The 11,094-nt window shown below is 40.4% G+C and overlaps 1 protein-coding gene across 1 annotated transcript in view; it reads right to left on the bottom strand.

Moving 5' to 3' along the window:
- Positions 1 to 5,810: 5,810 nt before the first annotated feature.
- The window catches only part of PKHD1 (PKHD1 ciliary IPT domain containing fibrocystin/polyductin), a 271,278-nt gene continuing 265,994 nt past the window's right edge, over positions 5,811 to 11,094 (bottom strand). Inside the window, exons 65-66 of the mRNA XM_074861360.1 lie at positions 10,861 to 10,995; positions 5,811 to 6,857 (exon numbers count right to left, since the gene is read on the bottom strand). Coding sequence (XP_074717461.1) covers positions 6,505 to 6,857; positions 10,861 to 10,995 — 488 coding nt within the window. The 3' untranslated portion in view covers positions 5,811 to 6,504. The remainder of the gene's footprint in view (positions 6,858 to 10,860; positions 10,996 to 11,094) is intronic.

Genomic DNA, 11,094 nt, shown 5'->3' with positions numbered 1-11,094 from the left:
GTCAGATCCCTGCATCCCACAATACTCCCACAGAACTTATAAAAGAGCTAAGTGTGATGAAGAATGTGCAAGACATCTAGAAAAACATTACTCCCTATTTATCAGGCAACATAACCTAGAAAATATCAGGCAGAACATTTAAAATAAAAGCAGAAATAACTTATTTTTTTCACATGGGATATAGATAATTTGGTGTAACATGACATTTACACTACATTTTCAGAAAATGTTCAGGGAGAATAGGTCCATCCAATGGGGACTGGGAGCAACTAGCATTCCCAGAAATCTTTTCTTTTTTAAGATTGAATCCAGGGAAAGCTCATGTCATATTTACCTTTTTCTTACATTCTTCCCCAAGTATCCAACACCAGCAGCCTACAGTACGAAAGTCTGGTCTAATACAATATGGAAGCTATGTTCAATCTTCTGCCATGGCCTCCATTCATAACTGCAAATTGAGCCAGGCTCATCAGTAATAGGGACTATTTTTCATTTAGCTTGTAGCATGAGGAAAAAGCTTTGAATTGAAACATCTGAGGCAAAGTTGACAGCATGCTGGTAGTATTTTAAAAGAAAAAGATTCACTGAGCTGGAGACCAAGAGAGAGAAACAGCTCAGAGTCAGATTTTTCTTTCAGAGTATCTTACAGTTTTGTTTGTTATCTTTTGCCAAAATGTTCACCTTGTAAATAAAGCTAAAGTCAAACTGAACAATATATAATATTTTAATTTTTAAGTAGTTTGAAAGTGTTGTGTCTTTTTTAAAATTTCCTTCTTCCCTACTCCTTTTCACCTCTTTGGTGGTCAGAATGTGAAAGAAAAAAAGATGGGGCAAGAAAAAAAGAAGAAGGAACAGAAAAGGACATGATAAATATCTCTCCAAATTACCCTCCTTCAAAAAGGATTTCAGCTTCCCATTTCAACAATAAAACATTCTCTATGTCTTTATTTTTCTTTTTGGAAAATTCGCTAATGAAATGCTTACTCTAGTTTCCTTTTCTTCTTTGAAAATTGAAAATTTAGAAATGCTTTGATGACACAGTAGCAGATTGGTGGTAGCTTCTTGGCATCTCCAGACCTGCATACACACAGAGGTTTGAGCCAGTGAAAAGAAGCTATAATATCTACCAAAGGTGCTTCCTAGGTTGACCTCTTGCTCCTAGGAACTTCACTGACCCCCACTGCAGCCTCAGACCCTGGTTGTCTTCGGTTATGTCACTTAATAAGTGTAATCTTGTATGTCAGGCAGCAGATACCTCCTGTCCCCATCCCCCTAAAGCACATTCCTTTTATATATATCAGAGAAATCCCTTGCAAACACTCTTCACTAGTGTGTTCTGAAATCTTGGAACAATCTTGTGGTGTAACTGGCTTTTGCTGTTGCAATCATGTTTATAATGTTGATCAACGAATTATCGCTCAACATTTCCCACATTTTAGTAGGTACAAAACTGGAATAAGTTCAAGTCCTGGCAAATGCATAATGATTGCAAAAAATTAAATCTAAAAAAACTGTGAACCCGCATAACCAGTAAGTACCCATAATCACCCTTGGAGTGTTGCATCATGCAACTTTCCTGATTCAGTGAAGATTTTCTTTCACAGTTCCTAGTCCACTGAAGTTTGGTGGTGTTTTTTGGTGTAATTTCACTCTTAGTATGGCTACTCAATGCAGAATCAGAAGGTCAGAGAAAAGGCTTCTGACTGGACACTTGCCTCCTTTATTTGCCATTTATACCTCTCATCCTACAGAAATAAATGCCATAATAAATAGGGATTTGGAGTTATACCATATAGAAATGATGAAAGGGTTCATAATCTCATTTCTGTTATTTGGTTTTGGTTTTTCTTTCAATTTTTTTTTTTTTTTTTAATTTTGTCTTAGGCACACAATTCCTTCAACCCAGACTGTAATTAATTTTACTACATCACCAGTTATCTCTGCTCCCTAACCAGGCTTGTCATTTTAATTTTTCACAGGCTTTCTTTTTTTCTATCCATGTGCCTGTTCCTGTATCTTCGTGAAGTCTCATCAACTCTGGCCCAAAGCCTTAGGCAAATTTGTCTGTAACGCACTCCCCTACTTCAGACATAAGAGGAAAAATACCACTTCCACAAAATGGGGAGAAAAAAAAAAAAAAAGGAAGAAGAATAATTTTGGCCATATATTTTCTAGGAATTCAGACAAGCGTGAAGAGCTTGGCTAAAAATGAAGCATCCTTTCAGGTACATCCTTATATTAATAAAGGAACTCAAATGCTATTGGAGATGGGACTACAGAAAAAGGTTAGCACGTGAAAACCCCAAATCCAACAAACTTAATGAAATTTTTGCCATTGGCTGCAGTGGAGCCAAACTTGTCAAATTTCACTGACATTTAACATGACCGTCAAGAAAGACTTTGGGTCTCACAGGATGGATCTGCACAGGCAGATGCAGAGACTTTTACATTCCTTCTGCCTGAACTTTGAAGGGTTCTGTGGTGTTCAGTGTGGGGAAGTCAGCACTTTGCTAAACCTAAGTAGATTTGCTGAAAGGGCTTAATGTCCCTCGCAAAGCTGGCCTGAACTTGGCTTTGCCATGGTATGCTTATATGCTTCTTTGAAAATCTGACCTGAAATCCTGCTCCTGTCTTTTTATGTGTTCTTCCAGAAGCTGTACTATGACAGTATAAAACAGTGAACTCTTTTCAGCTGAGCGCCCTGCAGCTGAGCTAGAAGTATTAATAACCTCAAGGTTATTTATCAAGGCACCCCATCCCTCATGAGTAACCCATGTGTCACACTGTGGGTTCTTCCCTCTGGCTCCTTCTACTCCATCCCTACCCTGCTCTGCCCCCACCCTGGCTTTTGGAATGTATAATGTCATCCTATCAAGGAATATTTCAACACATAAATTTACCCACAAAACAACCATGCAAAGGTGAAAACCACTGTTTTCTTAATTATAGTATATGGATTAAGGTGAGATCAAGAAAACAAAGACTAAGGGTCTTGAGTGGTGTGGTGGGTTGACCCTGGCTAGATGCCAGGTGCCCACCAAAGCTGCTTTATCACTCCCCTCCTCAGCTAGACAAGGGAGAGAAAATATAATGAAAGGCTCATGGGTCGAGATAAAGACAGGGAGAGATCACTCAACAATTACCATTATGGGCAGAACAGATTCAACTTTGGGAAATGAGTTTAATCTATTGCCAATCAAATCAGAGCAGGGTAATGTGAAATAAAACCTAAATCTTAAAACACCTTTCCTCATCCCTCCCTTCTTCCTGGGCTCAACTTCATTCCTGATTTTCTCTACCTCCTCCCTGCTGAGTGCTGCAAGGGGACAGGGAATGGGGGTTGCAGTCAGTTCATCACATGTTGTCTCTGTCGCTCCTTTCTCCTCAAGAGGAGGACTCCTCACACTCTTCCCATGTTCCAGCGTGGGGTCCCTCCCACAGGAGACAGTCCTCCACAAACTTCTCCAATGTGAGTCCTTCCTACGGGCTACAGTTCTTCCCAAACTTCTCCAGCGTGGGTCCCTTCCATGGGGTGCAGTCCTTCAGGAACGTACCACTCCAGTGTGGGTCCCCCATGGGGCCAGAGGTCCTACCAGAAGCCTGCTCCAGCACAAGCTTCCCACAGGGTCACAACCTCCTTTGGGAATCCCCCTGCTCCGGCATGGGGTTCCCTACAAGCTGTGGGTGGGTATCTGCTCCACTGTGGATGTCCACGGGTGCAGGGCACATCTGCCTTACCATGGTCTTGACCATGGGTTGCAGGGGAATCTCTGCTCTGGCACCTGGAACACCTCCTCCCCTTCCTTCCTCACTGACCTTGGTGGCTGCAGAGTTGCTTCTTTCACATATTCTCACTCCTCTCTTCCAGATGTTGTTGCACAGGTTTCTTTCCCCTTAAATATGTTATCCCAGAGGGTCTCCCACTGTCGCTGATGAGCTTGGCCTTGGCCAGTGGTGGGTCCATCTTGGATCTGTCTGGCATTGGCTCTGTTGGACATGGGGGAAGCTTCCGGCAGCTTCTCACAGAAGCTCCCCCTGCAGCTGTCCCGCTACTAAAACCTTGCCATGTAAACCCAATAGAAGCAGGATCACAAAAGGTATTGATGCAAAGACTAATGACATGCAGGTGTCCCACAGGCCAAGCTGGTATTTAAACTCTTGTAAAATTAAGCTTTTGCCTTGGGACAGGAGATGTGTGTTGTCTTTCTTTGCCTTGCCCAGGACATCCTGGAGCAGCTTGGGTATGTCAGTTCATTTAACCATAGATTCTCTGTAAGAGTGAGAGGCTGGTTTTCCTTTGTTGTCTAGATGTAAAAGTTTTCAAAATAAATCTGGATTTCCATCAGCCACAAAGCAGTAGGATCTCATTTCATTCAAGTGCTGTTGCAGCTGGTCTAAACCTAATTATTTTTAGAAAAGATATCACCTCATGTTTAACCATGTTCTTCAGCCACTAAGTCTTAGTCACATCTTCTTTCTCTCTGATCACTACAGTATTTTTTTTGTGGTACACAGCACAAGATCCCCTAAATCTCTTACTTATTCAAATTCACTTAATGTTTGCACTAATTTTTCATCATGTTTTATTTCACTTTCTCCCCAGTTGTTTCCCATGCTCCACCACTCACTCAGTTAATGCATAGCACTGTGGGAAATCAAGATCGAGAATGATGCAGTTAAAGATTTTTTAGCTCTACTTGTTCCATTAGAGATCTAGACATGCGAGACATTATTTATTCTGTAAACAAAGTATGGATAAATGCAAGAATTATGAATTAAAGGATTAATTAAAGCCCTTAACTGTTTCCAGTATGTCTGATTTTTTTCCCCAAAAGAAGGCTTCATTGTATAAATTTTGCATATAATTCAATATTATTTGCATACATCCTGCCATTTGTAATTATATATTATTTGCTTTCACACTGCTTGGTTGTGATAGAGTCTTACTAGCAGCAGAACTACTTAAGGGGAGTGGAGTTCAGGGGATGGAGAAACTGTATTTCTGCAGAGAGGAAAGGATCACTTACCATGTGAAAGCATCTAAAATTAGGTATCAGCTGTGGAGGAAAAGAAAGGTCTCCAAATCATTTCACCAAACCTGGATGTCTCTGCAAGGTCCCGGAATAGTGAGGCTTAGGGATGTACCATATTGATTCACATAAAAGAATATTTTGGCCTCTGCAGAAAATACTGTAAGAAATTGCTTCTTCATAACTGATCTCTTGCACTTAATAATATAAGCCCCTCATCCTCAAATGTCTTAAGCCAGAAAAGCTCCTGTGCAGTCAGCCAGAAGCCTGGCTCACCATGGAATCAGTTTGCTTTCACCAGAAAATGATGCTTAGAAACACAATATAGTGCAGGAGCCAATGGTGGTGAATCTATTTTTGTGCTTAAAGAACTGTGCATCTCACTGACCAGCATCTGCACCTTAGCTCCTTCAGCTTGAAAGGAACTGATTGTGGTTGTTTTGGGGGGATTTTTTGCTTTTTTTTTTTTTTCAAAATCAAGGTTTCTTACCTTCTCTTCCATTGCTGGTCTGGGCAGAAACCTCATCTTTCTGCTTTAATATTTTTTCTGCAGAGGAGTATAAATTTTATCTTATGCCACCAGGCCACCTTGCAACCAAGAATTTTATGGTACAGAGAGGGCATAATAAAGTCCCTCATCTTCCAGCTCAGTAAAGCAAAGCACAGAGGAATACTCTGAGCAACCAAAGGACATCAGCATTATTATTATCATTCATAAAGAGTAGTGTTCATAACAAGCCAGTGATTTAAGGGTATTAGAAAACAATGACATGGTGAAGATTTAACTCAGCAAAATACTTTAATTAAAAAAAAAAAAAAAAGAAAACACAGATTTAACCAGGAGGAATGGAAGCACTTACTCAAGTCACAATTAAATGGACATTGAATACATGTTTGTTTTTCCTCAGAAAAAGGAAAAGATTTATGCACATACTGAGGTTCTTTGAATGAAACTAAAGGCATGATTGGAAGGAATGGGAAAATTCTGATATAATTCTATATATGAATACATACCAAACAGCATTGCTCTAGACGCTAAGACTACATCAGTGCTAGTATAATAAAATGCCAGAAATCAAATAATCTGCACTTCTGAATTGTTAGGCTAATCCCTGAATGCTTTTGAAAGTAATCTGAAAGCTGACCTAGCTAGCCAGCTAACATTCTTCCAAACAACTCTTAAAGAGAGTTTTAGAGGTGTCAGAAGGACTATTCTCACCAGGCAGTTTGGATACACCCACCCTGTTTTGGAAGCTAAGAAAGTTTAACAACATAGACATGGCCAGAGTCTCCCAGCTGGCTGCAGATCCAGGTGACAGGTTCATTTGTACATGTGCAGTGTGGCAGTCTGGTTCCCCATGCTAATATGTGTATGTTTTTCTCTGACCACCGAGACAAAAGAATCAGCTTCATATTGACTGTAAGCCAGGCCAAGCTTTCTTTGTCAGTGATCCACCACCTCACATCACATCTCTTATACCTCTGCTGATACCACAGCAACATGCTCTCTGACATCATTCTGAGGTTTGGCCATCCTTTTGGACTTCTCTCTTTCCTTGTTGTAACCAGTTGAAAGCTGGGGGACATTCTCCTGGCTGGAGCACCCCAGGACAGTTGGCTGCCGAAGCTCCAGAGAGTCACCAGGACATGTTCCTCCATGTATCTGTCGGTGATTGTCGCTCTTCCTAGCTGAAGAAAAGGTGTCTCTGTTATCTGTATTACACTGGACAGTGCTCAACTTTCTCATTGACTTGGCTTCACAGGGCTGCAGATTCAGCTCCTCCAGTTGTCCTGTAGCATGTGCCACTGCTCCAGTTGCTTCTATATCTGTGAAAGCATTAGTTGTTTGTGTTTTACAATAATTGCAAGACCCTACCTTCATGTTCCTTACCCTTCTACGCCTTTACTATGTCTTAAAAACCTTAATGAAAAAGGAGTTATTGTTGGGAAAATAATTTTAACTGGCCACAAATTTTAGTTTGACAGAAATAAGCTGATTCCACAAATACATATACATATACATCAACCAAACCAGCTGGTTTGAGACCCTAACAGCTCCTAAAGCATCCTCCAATGGTCTTCAAATATTTTAATAAATGCTTAATAATGAAGTATATAGAACATAGCTGATTAATAAGCTATGTATTGTTAAGACTGATAATAATTTTAATACTACACATCTATAAAATACATCAGCCCTCTATGAATCAGGATGTCATATAAGGTAGAACTTTTTATTTCCAACATTTGAATCCTACTCAGGGTAGAGCCTGTAACCTGCAATGTTGTTTAAAAAATGACACTGAAAAAATGCAGAAAAAGCAAAATATATACCATACATTTTTCACGTGGAAATGAGAAATGTTTACATCTTAATAAACCAAACGGTTATCAACCACAGAGGCAGAATCACTTGTAGTGTTATAGCAGATGGTTTCTGAGTTGACAGGGTGTGCTATCACTTCAGTGCAAGATTGGCAGACTGCTTCATTTGGATGCTAAAAACATTTGTAAAATTTTTGCAATCCTGTCCCTTCCCCCCGAATATAAAATTAAACCAACCCAGACCCAAACCTTTTATACTCATTCCAAATTCAGAACTAGTCCTAGTCCACATATCTCATGTGTTAGTGGGCAACGCCAGCTTTTGCAGTCTGTTCATCAGCATATATTATAGGTCTTTACCACAAATGATCCCAGAAAACGTGCTGTTACAACTTCTTATTTTTCAGGTTTGTCCTTGAAGTGTAATCCTCAGCAGTGTGAGACACTCAGCCCCATGTTTCCTCTGACCTACTGCTTAGATTCATTCTCCTTTCCCTTTTCTAGAATTCATTAATTGGTATTCTATTTGCTGGAATCATTTTCCCTTAATTTATTTTCAAAAATTTCTCTATTTCTTCATGATTATACTACCTTTTCCTGTTAAGAAGAGCTACTTTTTTTTCAACTCATGCACTAACAACATTCAATTTCAGGTTTGTACCTTTGGAAACCCACTGGAAAGTTATCAGTAAATTTGCAGTAGTCACACATTTTTCTGTGTAACAGTTTTCCTTCCCAAAACCGCTTTAACATTAGGTAGTTGGCTGTTTTAAAGTACAAACTACATAAATCACTAGGCTCAATTTTCTTCTTTACATGCATAAACAAGATGATCAGGTCATGATCCTCTATGCCAAAGCTCCTCTTATTTCTTGATATGTATTGATGCCCTCTTCATCTTCAAAGGTGCCATTTTCAACTGTGAAAATAGGACTTTTCAAATGAGTTTGTGTTAATGGAGGAGGCTAAAAGTTTTCTGGATATGAGCAGTTTCAAGGATGAAATACTGCCTTGAGATTTATATGACATGGTAATCTAAAATATTCTGATTTTTTAAAATTAAATACAAACTATTCAATATCAATAGAGCACACGATTAACTGGATTAAGTACCAACTAATAGGCAGAGCTCAGGCAGTAATTACATATGGGAAATAATTCTCAGAGTTGGGGATGTGTGGCAGTACCAGACACTACTGCTGAAATAGACAATATTCAGTGTTTCCACCAGTGATGTGGAATTAAAACTAAAATTAATTCTGATGAAATGTTGTAAAAGGTGGAAAAAATGGCAAACTGGTAGAAAGGAAGAAGATGTTGATCTGAGCAACCTAGGAACAAGAGATGTAGACCCTGTTTGCAGAGTGGGAGCATCTCATCAGGAATCCAACAGTGATTTCTGGGCGATGCTGACCAAGAACTTCAGGATAAGGGTCAATAAGGTACAATACCTGAAAGGACTGGAAATTGAAGCTTGGAAACGTAAGCTGTTATAGGATACAACTTTTCAGTGGCGAAGGTGGTGAACCACCAGAATAATTGCAAAATTTGCAAAAAAATAACCCCAATATGTTCCTCCACCTCCAGATGCTGGTTCTGTTAATGATGTGTTAGTCAATCAAAAGTTATTTAATTCAAGAGAGAGATAATTACGCAAAGCTGAAGAGATTTTTTGTTACACAAGTTCAGACAAGGTAATATCTTGATCCCTTCTCCCCTGCAGTACTGCATATCTATGCATACAGCTTTCTTCCTCATCTCCATCCTCAGCCACTTGTTCTGGGGCAGTAACCAGGACCCCCACCTCCATTGGACTTTACACTGTATAAGCACCTTCCAAACAGAAACACTCTGCCTTGCAAGACTTACTGTGGTGATTATTAATAAAGGCCCCGAACACTTAATTGTATTAGAAGGGTGGGATTTCTTATGGGGGGAACAGCTATAAAGCAGAAACTAAACAAAAAGACTGCTGCTTTGATTTCCTCTCTCTCTCTCTCCAAAACCAACAGCACTTTAAATAAGGGGAAATCAAACATTAGACATTTCCAAGTCATATGTATTAAATTCACTTAAGATATTGTTATTCTTGTTTAGATTTGAACATATCGGGGAATCTTTGTCTTGAATCTATTCCTAAAAGACTTTAAGTGGCTGGATTGCCATTTTCTGACAAAAAAAATCTTTCCATGAATTATTTACACGATGGCTCCAATCAATGCTATACCTGTCAGCCTCCCCAGCCAAAATGAAAGTTCACTATGTAAAGGTGCCAAGGGAGAATGGCAGCCTCCCACTGCGAGTTTATAGACAGAACTAAGTCAGCACGCATTATGTGTCAGAGCCGACATCAGACAGAATCAGATCCTTTGATCTCAGACCTCCACAGGAAGCTTAGATCTCAGACAAATTAGATAAAAAATGAATTTATAGCAGATATGTATCCTAAGGCACACAGCTGAATGCTGTGTTTTGGAGGAGTACAGCAAATATCAAAACACATAAACTGCAGAATTTCCTCTCTCCTCTCTCTCCCTCTGCTTTTGTGATAGATGCTAATTAAAAGGAGATAAAACTCTGGCTCTCCTCTTCCTGTCTCTTATATAATCGACAGGCTTTGGGAAGAAGGAGGAAGGAGTAATTCCCAAAACAGAGTAAATGGGTGGTGCAGCAGGGTTATCTGAATGCCCTTAGATCTGTGCTATTGGCAGGTGAGACAAAAAAAAAAAACAAACCCAACTTCTATAAGAACATTTCGCACTTGCAGAGAGGGAAGCCAGTGCTTTATGCTGCCAGCCACATGCCCCCGAGGCTGTCTGCTTTTCCGTGACCTCAGAAGAAGTCGTGTTTGATCAGCAGATGATGAAAAGACAAGTCTTGAGGAGGTGTGTGGAAGACGGGTGTGTGTGGCAGGGACCCTGGGGAGTTAAGGGGACACACTGTGGGGGTGGGTGCGAGTGGAGCTGCTTTGGGGGTGCTGGCCTGGACTCTGCTCAGAAAGCACGGCATGAAGGACGAGTGAGTGGTGGAGGTAACGGAGACTGTGCAAATGAGCCCTGAGTAGTTTTCCCTACCTCCAGTGTACCTCACTGCAGTCCTCTACAGCCTGCAAACTTGACCAGAGCTTTTCAAGCCCTGCGCAGTTATTGCCTCAGCACTTGGAGACCTGGATAGGGAGGAACCCTGTTGCTTCAGGCATGCTGGGGACACTGTGGGAATGTTGGCCCCTGCCCTACTCCAAAAACACTAAGTGAAATCATGGAGCATAAGGGGGGGGTATGCTGCTGCCTTCAGTGGAACTAGGATTTCACACAATTTATACAAAAGGAGAGAAAGTGACAAATAGAGAAAAACCAGGGAGGAAGAGGAGGTAATAAAGTAATAGACCTTCTAAGAACTGTGCCACTGATCCTATACAAACCTATAGCTTGTTAAGAGACCTAAACCCACTCTTTTGATGTTCAACTGTTTATAAATTTGAATTATGGTCAAACTGCAGTCTCACCTCCTGCTACAGGCATGCCACTTTTATTATCTCCTTGATTGTAGCAAGGCTGGATGTGAGCTGCTTGAGGTTGTGCTTCTTTACAGGGTCTGTTGGTACTGGCCGGTGGTACATCAGCCCGTTCAGTCCTTGTTTCTGTAATGAAACATACAGTCACATCACTCTCAATCCATCCTCATTTTAGCAACAATTATTAATTCAAGTGACAATATATTGCTGGTGAATTAACAGGGA

This window comes from Strix uralensis, chromosome 3 (assembly GCF_047716275.1).
Source record: "Strix uralensis isolate ZFMK-TIS-50842 chromosome 3, bStrUra1, whole genome shotgun sequence".
NCBI classification, from domain to species: Eukaryota; Metazoa; Chordata; class Aves; order Strigiformes; family Strigidae; genus Strix; species Strix uralensis.
The sequence above is the reverse complement of the archived record's forward strand: the minus strand, read 5'-3'. Positions and strand labels throughout refer to the sequence as shown.